At 44.7% G+C, this 14,838-nt stretch overlaps 1 protein-coding gene across 1 annotated transcript; it reads right to left on the reverse strand.

The window, feature by feature from the left end:
- Positions 1-10,477: 10,477 nt before the first annotated feature.
- On the reverse strand, positions 10,478-13,930 carry egr2b (early growth response 2b). Its single transcript, XM_052027837.1, has 2 exons — positions 13,294-13,930; positions 10,478-12,787 (listed from the first exon to the last, which is right to left on the reverse strand). Exons 1-2 carry the CDS (start codon positions 13,451-13,453, stop codon positions 11,706-11,708), a joined length of 1,242 nt encoding a protein of 413 aa, XP_051883797.1. The 5' UTR covers positions 13,454-13,930; the 3' UTR covers positions 10,478-11,705.
- Positions 13,931-14,838: the final 908 nt, after the last annotated feature.

Consider the following 14,838-nt stretch of genomic DNA (forward strand, 5'->3'; position numbering starts at 1 on the left):
AAAAAATGAGAGACTAAGTAATAAGCCTTGTGGAACCCCATCGGTAACAGCCTTCCTCTATAAATAGATAAACTGCCCATCACATGCATGGAGGACTAGAAACAAATATAGTGACCTGCACACAAATGAGTCAATTCGATTTAGCAACCAGGTTTTTAATTAAATTCCTATGTATAAGAAATAAAAATATTGCAATATTGCTGAATGTTCTCTATTTTGTAATTTAACATATTGTTGCCTGTGGGCTATGGTGTGCACAAACTGCGCTGTCATGTTTTCTTCATTACTTTATATGCTGTAAAAGTATTTTGAACATTCTCAGATCATGAGAAGCACTATATAAATGTGAATTGTAGATCAGGCATAGTCTTCTCCTGTTCCTACTCTCCTATTTCCTTTGCTTTGCTGAAAAGAACTTGTACTGAGTCCCATTATAATTTTGCATATTTCTGCATTCAATTTTCATTATTTTTCAATAAACTATTTCAAATCAATCTGTCACTCCACTTGTGTTATTTCCCATTTCCAGGTCTTGTTTCATCAAATCTATTTTTGGTAACATCACTTTCCTTGGTCAGTCTTGCTGCTTTTCCTCTCCACAATCTACTGTGATTGAAGCTGCTGCCATTGTCTATTTATAGTGGGTAATGCACAGCGATTTTTATTAATTTTAGGTGTTTCCATCAAATTTCTCCTTATTGAATCAAGTATTTTTGTGCAATATAGTTTCGTGCTTATCGAACAATAAGGAAGAAAACTAGACCCACATTGTACAACATTAATTAGTCTGAAAGGTACTGAGCCAGTGTGACATTACACTATCTCAGATCTGTTGAGAACTGCAAATATCTAAACATTGAAATGCATTTGTGTTAATTGGATCTTTAAATTCATCAACAATCATCCCTGACCTGAATGTCAAGAAAGCTACTGTGGGAACTACTCAATGGCACCAACACACTATCATCAACAGTGAGGCTCAATTGCAGCACTATTGGGACAGGAACAATATTTCTAACAAAAGTTCATCAAAAGTCCCATGGAAATGCCAACAGGCTCAGACCTGCCTTGAAGAATATAAGCAGCCATCTACCAAAGGCAAGCTACCCATGGGAGAAGCCCATCACCTCTTCCATCATTGGAAAGTCAAATTCACACTCACATGTGAACATAGTCAAAAAAAGCAGATGAAATCTTAGACCAATGACTAAGACTAAAGTTTGACAGCAGTTTCGAAACCTGGAGATAAATCTATCCAACTAACAGTGTAAAAATACTGTGGAGCAATGTTGTGCAATAGAAATTCTGTGACAACCATTGGTGTTGCTATGACAACACTATTTTAGCCAAATGCAATAATTTTGACAGCAAAGACCATAAGCACATTACAGGTAAATGTATGTGACACATGTACATATTGGTCTGAATTTTGCCACGCAATGCTAGCATTCACCTGTGCTAGCATAGCATTGTAAGCAAGTTTGGGATTTCCATCATCTGCAGAATTTCTTATGTCTCCATGTTGGGATTTCCATTTTGGGTATATCTGAATGTAGAAATCCCAAGCCAAGTCTCAGTCACACTTAATCAGCTGCGTACAGTGACACCAATATTCTCTGCCAGAATAGAGACCACACTGCTGTTAAAGGATTGACTGCCTTTATATACCTAATTCACATTAAATAACTATATTGCACTTATTGCATTTTGCTGAAGAAATAATCCTGCATTCAGCAGGAGATTGGTGTAGTTTTGGTCATGAAATTCAGTTTGCTGCAGTTTGTAGGTTCTGTTAGGTGAGGAAATACTTTGTTTGGTGTAAAATAAATGGTTTCTCTTGAGTCCTCATGTAAATCACACACTAATTCCAAATCAATCACTGACAAAAGATTCCTTGGTGACAAGCATAGCCAAATTTATTCTAATTTGGGGAATTCTGTATTACTCCATCTCGCTATTCCACTCTCTCAGTTCAGGAAAAAAAAGCTGTCTTAATACAAAGGATAAACCTTTAAAATGGATCCAAGCTAGGTATAGGTCTTAGAGAGTTTAAAATCTTCACACCATTATTCTTATGCAGTTAAGATAAAGTACACTATCTATACTTTCACTCTGTACTTAATTCGTTGTCTTTCCAATAGCATAAACCTTCCTCATCAGCCACTCCCTTAATTGGCCAAACAAGATTCTGAACTGCAGACTGACTTATACTGACCCTAGTTTTCATTTCAAAAATCTTCAGTAATTGCACATAATGCTTAACAGAACTTTCTCTTTATGTTATAAATCTACATGGTGTGGTGCACTGTCTTATAATTAACAAAATAAAGCATTCTGTTGAAAAATCCTCAACAAGTGTTGCCTGCCATGTTGATTCTAGTTTCTCCTAAAGCTGTACATTATTTGACATATTATGAGCAGGACTGCGGGAGATCTGATTGAGTGTACATCTATAAATTAAGTAAGAGAAAAGAAAGTCATGAAACGGTGGTCCAAAATTTCTTGAAATGCACTCAAAAGCAGAAGACAATTATCTTCCTAGCTGGAACTTACTTTTTCTCCTCACATTGGCCTGTGATTTTCAGAACATTAAAATGAATATAGTGGTGAGCTTGAAAAAGTCCATATGATCATAAAATTATTGCAGCAAAAAAGGCCATTTGACTCATCTAGTCTGTATCTGCTCCTAGTAGAGAAATCCTATCAGTCCTATTCCTGTATTACTTCCCCATAGACTTGCAAATTATTTCCCCCTAAGTGCTTATCCATTTCCCTTTCAAAATTCCTGATTGATTGCACCACCATTATAGACAGAGAGTCCCAGTCCCATAATTATCCTCAGCAGAGAATCTTTTTTTCCTCGTATCTCCACTTGTATCTTTTGCCCAGAACTTTACATCTTGCCCGCATGGTCGTTGAACCATCTGCTACTGGGACAGCTTCCCTCTATTCACCCTATCTAAACCAATCATTATCTTGGTAATATCCATCAAATCTTTCTTCGACTCTGATTTCAGGGAAAAGAACCCCAGCTTCTGTAGGGACAGCACGGTGGTGCAGCTAGTAGAGCTGCTGCCTCACAACTTCAGCGACCCAAGTTCAGTCCAGACCTCTGATGCTGTATGTGTGGAATATTTACATTCTCTCTGCAACTGCATGGGTTTCCTCTGGGTGCTCTAGGTCCCTTCCACATCCAATTGACATGCAGCTTGATAGATTAATTGGCCACTGTAAACTGCCCCTAGTGTGTGGCTGAATGAAAGAGTCTGGAAGGGAGTTGATAGGTAAGTGGAGATAATAGGATTAGTGTTGGATTGGTATGGATGAGTGCTTAATGCTCGGCATGGACTTTGTGGACCGAAAGGCCTGTTTCCATACTGTACATCTCCATAATCTTAGATTTGCAATGCTTCAACCCTGGAATCATTCCAGAAAACATTCTTTACACCCTCTCTAGGGAGGTAACAGAATTGGATGCAGCATTCTAGTTGTGGCTAAACCAGTGCTAAACAAGTTCAACAGATTCTCCCTGTGCCCTTGTTCATGAATTCCTTGCTACTAACCACTCCTGCAGTGTGACCTGCCACTTTCAAAGATTTATGCACACATATACCCATCTCCTATGTTTTTGCACACCCTGAGAACTGTGCCATCAAGCAGCATTAAATGGAATTGATTCCCGCGATGCACCACTCTATATGGTCATTCTTTCAGCCAAAGTGCATAATTTCATACATCTCTGTATTAAATTTCCAGCAGTATTAAATTGTCCATTCTGACAGACAATCTATGTCCTCTTGCAATCTATTAAAGTCCCCCAAGCTTTAATTCATCTGCAAATTTGGAAATTTTAAACTGCATACACACATTTGCTTCTTCAATAAGTATCAAAAAACAAAATCCCTGGAATTGATTCCCGAGAAGCACCACTCTATCAACCCCAGCCTAAAACACAATCATTTACAATCATGAGTTGCTTTCTACAATCATGAGTTGCTACTGATTCTTTAATTCCACAGGCCTCAGTATTGCAAACCAGTTTTTGTGTGGGACTTTATTGAATCACTGTCTAAAAGTTAACATAAATAGCATCTACACATCCCTGTAGGCAAACAGTTACCTTCTGAAACATTCAAAATGTCATTGTTCAGAATTTTTGGAGTGTCTCATGGAAAAGTCTGGTGAGATAACTGAATTCCTTTATTAAAAATCTATAATATGAAGGTTTTATTTTAACATACATGGCACATATATAGTATGTTCTATTCAACTCTTTGAGAATACCAGCCTTCATAAGTTTTTGAACCATATTAACTCAGGAAAATATTTGAGAAATTGTGCTTTATCTTTGAGAAGTTTGACTGGAAGAAGAAGAATGCACAAATCTACTGCTCTCTCAATAAACTTAAAGAGAAACAACCAGCCACTGATACTTGGTATTTACAAAATTATGTTAGAAAAGGTCCAAAACTTCCCGGTTTGCAATACATGTCTTGGAGAAAAATGCAACTAGCATCAATGGAGATATCTGTTGAACTGCAGGGAAATGGGGCCTGTTTACTGTGAAGTGGTGGCATGCCTACTACATACGTAACTATGGGCAGGCACGGTAGTGTGGCGGTTAGCATAACGCTTTACAGTGCCAGCGACCCGGGTTCAATTCTGGCCACTACCTGTAAGGAGTTTGTACGTTCTCCCTGTGTCTGCATGGGTTTCCTCTGAGTGCTTCGGTTTCCTCCCACGTTCCAAAGATGTACTGGTTAGGAAGTTGTGGGCATGCTATGTTGGCACCGGAAGCATGGCGACACTTGCGGGCTGTCCCCAGAACAATACGCAAAAGATTAATTTCACTGTGTGTTTCAATGTACATGTGACTAATAAAGATATCTTATCTTATCATAAAGAAAGATGCATAGCTCCATTTGCAGTTTTTCAGATGACAAAGCAGGTCATGTCTGCATGTTGCAGGATGAAGGATCGGCAATATATTTCCAAGTCAGAATGCTGAAGGTATTAATTTGGCCTTTAAATGCATTGAAACCATAAATGTACAGACTTTGCTGGGTGGAAAGACCTGTCTTGGCATGGACATAATTAAGTGCAGTAAAAATGATGAAATTAATAGGACACGGAGGTATCAATATAGGCTATTAATACCTATAAGGTCAATAAGATCAATATTCTTTATTTAGATAATTAGATGTGTGTTACATTTAAGCTGGTAACTACATAGGATTTCATATGCAGCCTGGCTTGGAAATATATCAAAATTCATTCATCATTGCTGGGGTAAAATTCTGGAATTCCCTAACGACAGTTTGGGACATTCTTTCCCACAAGGTTATGAGAACAGAATGGTGGCACAGCAGACAGTGCAGCTCCAGAGACCTGTTTGATTCACCTCTGGTGCTGTCTGTGTGGAGTTTGCATGATCTCCCTGTGACTATGTGCATTTTACCCGGGTGCTCTAGTTTCCTCCCACATCCCAAAGTCATGCTAGTTATTATGTTAATTGGCCACTGTTCACTATGCTTTCTACTTTTGTTTAATAATCTCTTGTTTGGCACATTATTGAAAACCTTCTGGAAGTCCAGATTAACAAATCAACTCACTTACATCTACTTCGCTAGTTACCACAAAAAATTCCAAAGATTTGTCAAAACATAAATCCATGGTATCTCTGCACAATTCTATTGTTATCTTCCAAGTTCGTGCTTTTGTAGTTTTCTTTCGTAAACATGCCTTAACTACCAGATCACCGATTAACCCTTCCCAAAGTACATAATATTAGATCTAAAATAGCAATTCCCTCATTGGTTCCTGAACATGCTGATCTAGAAATCTGTATCTTATACACTTCATGAATACATCCTTCCAATTATTGCTGCTCATTTGGTTTTCCCAGTCTATATATGGATTATAGTCCCCCATTATTTTTGTATTAGCCTTATGATGAAGACCTCTAATTTCCTGGCTCATGCTATACTACTTGGTTGAGTACCTTTATATACAATTCCAAACAATGTTTTCCGCTCCTTGCTGTTTTTTAACTCCATCCAAACTGGTTCTATCCCTCCCACAGATGCTGTTCGACCCGCTGAGTTCTTCCAGCAGATTGTCATTGCTTCAGATTCCAGCATCTGCAGTCTCTTTATTCTATTCCTTGACTTTCTGAACCAAGATCTCTTTTTCTTTTGCCTTTATCCCATTCTTTAATGTCAGACCTCCTTTGTTATTTTGCCCATCTCTTTCAAAAGTTAGCAAAGAACAAACTACTGGAGGAACTCAATGGGTAGAGGAGTATATATGGGGGCAAAGTATTATCGGTGTTTTGGGTCGAGATCCTGCGTTAGGACTGAGAGTGGGGAGGGAAGATAACCAATATAAAGAGGAGAGGAGGGGAGGGGAGGGGGGGAGGGGAGAGGAGGGGAGGGGAGAGGAGAGGAGAGGGGAGGGGAAGGGAGGGGAGGGGAGGGCAGGAGGGGAGAGGAGAGGAGAGGAGAGCGGAAGGGAGGGGAGGGGAGAGGAGGGGAGGGGAGAGGAGAGGAGAGGGGGGAAGGGAGGGGAGGGGAGGAGGGGAGAGGAGAGGAGAGGAGAGGAGAGGAGAGGAGAGGAGAGGGGAGGGGAGGGGAGGGGAGGGGAGGGGAGGGGAGGGGAGGGGAGGGGAGGGGAGGGGAGGGGAGGGGAGGGGAGGGGAGGGGAGGGGAGGAGAGGAGAGGAGAGGAGAGGAGAGGGGAGGAGAGGAGAGGAGAGGGGAGGGGAGGGGAGGGGAGGGGAGGGGAGGGGAGGGGAGGGGAGGGGAGGGGAGGGGAGGGGAGGGGAGGAGAGGGTGCTACAGGGGCCAGTAGGTGATAGGTAGACTGAGGATGAGTGAAGGACAGTGGGCAAAAAGACACAGGTGGGGGAAGGGGGCATTGGCGTTGGGAGTCAGAGGCAGGTGGGTGATAGAAGCAGACAAGGGAAAAAAGAAGCCAATGGAACCAAGTGGAAGGAGGGGAGGGTGAAGGTGGAGATAGATGCTGGAAAGTGATAAGTGTGGACACAAAGGCTACATGTGCTAAAGTGGGATTAGAGTAACAGTCAAGTCTTTATTTTTCAAACATTAAAGACCGAAAATTGCACTTCTCACTGCCTGTTGTGTACAAGTGCTATGATTATGACCTTTCTCTCTTCTGCCATCACGCTAAGAGACCACAAATTGGTGCGCCAGTTCCATCTCCATTATCCATTGCTGCATCATTCACATAATTCAAGACCAATGTCTGCATCTCCCTAACAAGATCATTGGCCAACTCAAACCAGTTTTTGTAATGCATCAAAATAATTGATTATTATGCAAAGAACAAAGATATCAGAAATATCTTCCTCAGTGCCCCTCTACCATTGCCCTCCGAGGTGGAACCTCATATGTCTGGTATCATCATAATATCACTCACAGCTGGAAAATGGCTAACCATGAAGATTGTCATAAAACCAAATGGCCTCTTTCCATGTCATGAGAAGAGAAATAAAGATGCTGGCACTTGAAAAAGTGCAGCAAAGGTTCACCAGATTGACTCCATAGGTTTGTCAAATGAGGAGAGATTCAGTAGACTGGGCTACAGGTCCACCCCAGGTTACGGCAGGGCTCCATTCCTGAGAACTGTTCGTAGCCCAAACAGTTCGCAAGTTCAAAATGCGGCCATGAGCTGAGTTCCCACAGGGCAGAAGATGCCTGCAGCCCCACAGCAGCTGGGAGATCCATACCACTGGTCTCTCAAACGCTTGTTCATATGTATGGACTGTGCATAAAGTTGGGCATTTGTAAGCCAGGAGGGACCTGTATACCCTTTTGAGTTAAGAAGAATGAGAAGTAATCTTATTGAAATGTCCAAAATTCTTTATATTGAGCTTGACTCTAATGTTTCCCCTGATTTATACATGTTTTCTAGGACCAGGGCTCACTGTCTCAAATAAAGATGGACTATTTGGGCAGAAATGAGAAGAGATTTTGTCATCTAGATGACAGTGGATCATTGGAATTCTCTACCCCAGAGGTATGTGGATGCTCAGTCACTGACAGGGGTCAAATGATATGAGGGTAGTACAGGAAAATGGCACCTAGGTAAAAAGAACTCAGCCATGATCTTCTTGAATAGTGACTCTGCTTCTTTTTCTTCTGTCCTTATGTTCTTGAGAATTTAGGGGTGGGAAGTAAATGCTTTTCTGCTAATGAAACCCATATCCTCACGAATAAAATTGAAATGGCTGCTCTTCCTGCTTCCACAGTTATGACTGGGAGTTTCCCAAGGATTTATCTTTGTACATATATTTCTCATCTCTCGGTAACATTAACCACATGTTTGATGACAAGACCCAGCTCTAGCCTACTCTGCTCTTCTCCTCCACTGACTGACATCCAGCAATGGATCAGCAGAAGTTGCCTCCAGATCAGATTGTGTAATTGTGGTTTAACCTTGGAACTACAGGTGGCAGCCTTCCATTACTTAAACTGGCAAAAGGCCTGGAGTGCTTCCCCTAATCTGATCAACATTTGTTCCAGAGATCACCTCTCATACTTCTGAGAAACATCATCCAATCGAGGCATAAAGCTGCTGTTTTATTGTGGAGAGGTGTGGGAGGGGGAGATGTTGATAGGAAGAGGCTACAAGGTTGTAATGGGGGTTTAGGCACTTGAGATGGTGTTGATGGTGGTGGGGAGAGACATGGATATTGGGAATTGGCTCCCCAGGGAATGGGGTGGGACAATTGGAATGGAGTTAGTTTTGAGGAGTGATGGGGAGAGGAGTTGATGAGAGACTGCTGGGTGTTGGGATGGGGCATTGGACTGGTGAGGGGATGGTGGTGGGGAACTAAGTTGGTGTTGGGTATTGGGAGGGGGGTCTGATCTGATGTTGGGGCGTGATGGAGTCTGAGCAGAGGATAGGGACTGAGCTTGTATTTGACTGACTGTGTCCACTAAGTGGGGCTCTTTACATTGTGATTTGGGACCTGGGCAGTGTCTCAAGAAGGGGTGAATCCATCTTGGTTCCCTATTATCCACCACTAACTTCTCAGTCGCCAATTAATCCCCAACGCCAACAGCGCCCCACCACCTCTCCCAAACACCAGCTCAGCTCCTCACCTCCCTACACAATCCTGGACTACCGTCCCCATCGACCATCACCAAACCCTTCCCCCCCCCCCCCACCCCCCACAAGACTCCACAGCCACCAACTGGTGTAAGAGCTGATGGGGGACAGAGCTGGTGAGGGGATGTGGTGTGGGGAACTAAGTCAACTCAGATCCCATCAACTCACTCCATCCCCAGATAGCAACTCGGACTCCACCTCCCAATACAAATGTGACTCCCCCTACCGGCAGAATCTTGTGCTCCCAGCTGGCGTCGTAGATTTGAGACATTCCAGAGCTGGAGCTTGTAAAACTCGTTCTCGGCCAATGGGAGATTTATTTTTTATCCAGAACCAGTTCAACTTCAACTCTTAATGCGATCAGCCCAATTATTATTTTACTATGAAAAAAGAAATGATTTTGCTCCACAAAGGCCAAGTGTGATTTATTTTCGATGGGCGATCATCTTTAGATGAATAGAACAATTTGACTGAAGGTCCAGATATTAAATGAATGATCCTGAGAGCAGGAGACGTCCATTTACTTTGTCTAACACACACCTACCATTGCAGAAAGCCCAGACCCCCGGGAGAAGTGTTGGCTGGATGGTGCCATTGCTGCGCTTCCAACTTCACGTACCCAGTGTTTAACCCAGTTATGGAAAAGGACAGGCATTGAACGACATTTATTGTTCGATAGTAATTCGGAAATGTAAGGAAACGACCTTTCGTGACTTGCATTAAAACAATTAAACTTTCCCAAGTATGTTCCTTTTCTCAATTTTCCAGATAAATTAGATTCTAAGTGAGTTACATGGGAAGCATATTCGGAAGTGGCCCTATTACTTGTACATTAAGGAATACACACCTCTCCACCTGCATATTCACCACCCTTCTGAAATCTGGTGGCTGTTAAAGAATAATCTGCGTGGATCGCCTCAGTGACTTAGAATGCGCCATATCGAAGATACATGATCGGTTGTTGCTGCTGTTGGCTTGGCTCATTGGACACAAGTTGCCTCTGAACCCCTTGAATTCAAGACCCCCACCCGACTTTAAGTCCATACTGCCGGCTAACACTTCACTGTGGTACTGAGGAGGTTGGAAGCCCCAGATAAAAGGTTAGAATTGTGGAATGGTGCCGCATAGAAAGAAGCAATGGCCCAGTCTGTTACTGACCCTTTAGGTCCGTTGCTTCCCTCTTTCTCTTAACTTTCCCTTCCTTATCATGTACCCAATTCTCTTTCGAAAGATGTTAGTGGGTCTGTTTCATCATCCTTTAGACAGTACATTTCACATCACAACAATATTAAACTATATAAGTGAAACATTTTGAATGCAGTTTATAAAATCACGCACACAATCTACATATTTTGTAAAATTATATTTACATCAATATAACCATAAAACAATACATTTTGAGAGGACCAATTGGTCCAATTTTCACCCAGTTAGTGGTTTTACACCAATACATTAAACCATTGACAGGTCAGCATCAGCAACATAAGAATTATTCACACTCTTTACAACCAGAGCTTTGCTACAAAATGTAAAACACTTGGAAAATATTAGCACAAAACACGTACAAAAATATTTTCTAAAAAATTTCCAAATTAATTGGCAGGAATTGAACCGTTTCGCCAGCTTGTGAAGGTTATTGGCGATTTCACGATTGCCATGGTCAGTCTTTTAAGGCCGGATATTTACATGCAGACATATAGAATCGTCCACAATAAACAAGGCACCAAAAAATCTCAGCATGCAGTGTTCAAATGCGAAAGTACAAAACATCCACTTGCGATTTAAACTAACACGGGATAAAGTTGCCTCTCGGTAATCTCTGATCAGGTCTAAAGTCTCTAACCCCCTTTCTCCTTTGGACTTCTCCCACACCACTGGGAAAGAATTAAAATATGAATTGTTTGCTGTACACATCGTATTAAACTTAAGACTTCAGCAAAAGGAAGCCTGCTCTTGGTTATGTTTATCAGATTAGAGAGCTTTTACATCGCTTATCATGCTTAGCTTTTTTGTTGTTGAAAATATTAGTGACCAATAAAAAAAAGTGCCGAAGCTAGTTTCCTCAGACAAACATTCGCTGCCTTTTCCACAAAACATCCCCTTTCCCGTCTTGCATACAAGTTCCCCGCGACAACACCTTTCGCCGCCTCAAGCCCTTTCCCTCCGCGGTCGCTTTCAAACCGCTTTAACACTGGATGCAAGTCTAAGGAAGTGGCTGTGCCCCGCTGAACTGTAGATGGGGGCGGGCAGGTGAAGGGTGAACCCGATCGTTAATACGACATGTGCAGTATCCTGACTAGCTTAGCCGTTGAGCGAAACCAGAAACCCTGTACTGCAAAATAATAAAAAGAAAAGCCGAGTTAAAGAACAAAATAAAAATCAGCGTGCTTTCCCCAAAAGATCTTCAGGGGGACAGAGGGGCTGAGGTTCCTGGAGACCGGAGGAAGGAGCAAAATGTAATCACGTAGCTGTCGGAAACTCGGGTGCAATCTGCCATAAATACTCTGTCTACGCCCTTGGGTTTTTTCGCCTTCGGGTACAGTAGTGTCATTTCTCCGCGGGTGTGTTTCCAGTTTAGACTGTTCTGGGCGGACAGAGGGGCAAGGGGCTGTTCCCGGTGCAGAGAGTCCCCACCGTGGAACTGGCCGCCCTTTCGCTGGCCAGTTTCTTCTCCTTCTGCCTCAGGTGGATCTTGGTGTGTCTCTTCCTCTCGTCGCTCCTGGCGAACTTCCTGCCGCAGAAGTCGCAGGAGAAGGGTTTCTCGCCGGTGTGGGTGCGGATGTGAGTGGTGAGGTGGTCGCTCCGGCTGAAGTTCCTCATGCAGATGCGGCACTGGAAAGGTTTGTGGCCGGTGTGGATCCGGATGTGCCTGGTGAGTTCGTCGGAGCGAGAGAACCTGCGGTCGCAGCCCTCTGCCGGACACGGGTAAGGTCTCTCGTGGACCGGGGTCTTGCTTGGGCGGTTTGGATATTTCCTGAGCCGGATGGGCCGGAGAGGTAGGTTCTGTCCGCCGTACGCGCTGGGCAGCCTGGAGCCCTCCCCTGCCGGGTTACCCAGGGTGAAGTTTCTGATGGTGGAGAGCGGAGTCAGAGGTGGTGCCATCCTGCCGGGGTCCACCGGGCAGGAGAAAGGCTTGCGCTCGGTCCCCGGGTGCAGGTCTCGGTGCGGGTGCTGAGGCTGGAAGATGCTGCTATAGTCCGGCAGAATGGGGAATAAAGTGCTGTCCACCACCGGCTTTTGGGAAGGGTAGGACGGGGGAGGTGGGTACCCAAGGCTGCCAGTGGAGGTGCTGTAGAAAGGAGTCGGGTCCTGATAGATCTCCCCGCAGGTGTAAGGAGGTGGCGGCGAGTACATATGCTCCATCTCGTTCTGACTCTGCGCCATCGTGCAACTGAGGGGACTGGAGAGGGGGTTTGGAGAAGCAGTGGAGGAAGAGGACGATGAGGAGGAGGACGATGCAGGGATTCCGAAGACCCCGGCGCTCACTATGATACCCTCAGAACTCCAATTGGTGCTGGCACACTGAGACTCAATGGAAAATTTACCCGTGTAACCGACAGTCTGCGTGCGGGGAGCTGAGGGCAGGTGGTAGCTGTTGGGATACGGTAAGTCGACTGCCCTTTTGTCACTGCCCATGTCCACGTTAATTATTCCATCTGAAAAGCGAAGGACAAGAATTGGTGGTCTGGAGGCTACTTCGCAGACTTTCGCGTAGACTCGGACAAGTAACTACAAGCGGAGGTGTGACTGACAGTACAGCCCATAACATCAAGCACACCTGAGACGCAACCCCTGGAACACTCGGACAAGTAAACAGGACCCACCAACGCAACAAAACTGGAAGTCAGACTAAACAACTCGCCAAGAGACTTAAAACAATCCTACATACCGCGATCTTTAACCTTTTTGTTTTTAAAAATTACGGCATTTTCTATTTTCACGTCGGATTCACGCGATTTTAATCAGTACTGGCGCCCGCGAAAAGAATGAATGAAATGGAAAGTCTCTCTTCCGACAGCCGCTACGCTACTACACAAACTGTTGCTTGAAACAAGGTGGTAAGTAAAGATGTGCGTGGGGTTTACCGGCAGCGGCCGCCGGCAGAGCGAACCTCCCGACAAGTCGCGCACACTGGACAGGTGCTCGGTGCCAAGTTGCTTACCTGAGGGCATCTGCTCGTACTGTGCCATTTCCGGGTTAGAAAAGATAGTGACGGACGCGGGCAGCGAACTGATCTCCTCCACGGGGAACATGCTTTCGGGCAGCTGGTGAAAGAGACCTCCGAGCGGCAGCGGGATTTTCTCCACCGTTTTCGCTGTCATCGTTTGTTTTGGCCGGATCTCGGATTAAAAATTTAAAAAAAACTTTTTTTTCTCTGTCTCTCCTCCTCCTACCTCCAGTTATCGTTAGTGTCAAGTGGTGAAGCCGGGCTTTGTCAGTGTGGGGTTGCCCTGATTCGGAGAGCCTGGGGAAGCGGCAGGGCTCTTCCCCCTGCCGCCTTTTTAATGTTTAGCTCTCTTGAGCTGCTGCTAATCCCTGCCACTTCTCTCACTCTCTTTCTCTCTCTGCTTCAGTCTCTCTCTCGGGCTTCATTTACTATTTATCCCGAGTCACCGAATGCCCCGTGACGTAAGAGACCATATATGGATGAGAGAGGAACAGGGCTGAGACGCGGCGACGCGGTGGGCGGAAAAAGGACGGGTTTTCAAAGCCGCCAGCGCTGCCCCTCCCCTCGGCCCGGGGTAAGGAGCGATCCCATGGGCACAGCCCAGCACTAGGACCGGGAGCGGAAGGGGAAAATCCCACTCCCCTTTCCCCCCTCCCCATCCCCGGGCGGGTGGTGCGCTACTGCGGGTTGAATGCCTCTGCGCGACCGATCCTTTCAATTCCAGCGAGCGAACAGAGAGGGATTCCGGTTTCCTTTGACTGTCCATGTATGGCGAGAGGATCCGGCGGGAGAGAGAGGGGGCGGGCTGAAGGACGCCTCCGCCCTCCCCCTTCTCCCCATATTTGGCGTGAGATTCCGGAAAACAAGTCACGGAAACTCAAAAGCCACGCTAGCGACTGCGAGACACAACAGAGGGAAGCCGATAAGTGGAAGAAGCGGGAGACTGCGGTCTGGCTCCACACAGCAGCCGCTGCGGATAGCTGACCAGAGATCATTTAAAGAGAGAAAACAATAATAATTTATTTGCATCTATATACCGGGACAGTGTTCATTTTTACTTCAGTTGTTTCACTCCACAGACTGCCCTCTCCCTCCCCTTTGGTTTATAAACATTGGTTTGGGGCTGCGGGGGTGGAGGCATCCGTGAAGCTTTTTTCGCTTTGAGCAATTTAGATTTCAAAATTTTTCCACAGTTTTCATTGCACAGGGATTTTTTTGTTGCCGGGTTCTGCTTCTGGCCTCGGGTTTCTCTCCAATCACCTATATATAAAATGCCTGAAGGGCAAAGCGACGGAGATCCTACAAGCTGGACGGCGCTGCTCCCTTCACAGTGTTCCGTCTGCTTCTGAGCAGCCTCACGCACTAAGTTTTAGCGAGGAAGCACATACGATTGAGTCAGCATTAACAACTTGCCAGAGAATCTCATGTTCCGGAAACAATTGTGTTTAAGGAGGCACAATAGTCTGGAATGTAACACCCAAATTTCTCGCACGGTCATAGAAGCAATGTTTGAAAAAAAAACTGGGAACAATTCTGATT

The sequence above is a fragment of the Pristis pectinata genome, chromosome 12, assembly GCF_009764475.1.
Source record: "Pristis pectinata isolate sPriPec2 chromosome 12, sPriPec2.1.pri, whole genome shotgun sequence".
Taxonomy (NCBI): Eukaryota; Metazoa; Chordata; class Chondrichthyes; order Rhinopristiformes; family Pristidae; genus Pristis; species Pristis pectinata.

What these genes read in the sequence shown, in the direction of transcription:
- egr2b (XM_052027837.1), bottom strand. Translation starts at nt 13,453, where the DNA reads ATGACAGCGAAAACGGTGGAGAAAATCCCGCTGCCGCTCGGAGGTCTC. An exon ending in GTACGAGCAGATGCCCTCAG is followed by an intron (nt 12,788 to 13,293) that starts GTAAGCAACTTG and finishes TTCGCTTTTCAG; the next exon opens with ATGGAATAATTAACGTGGAC.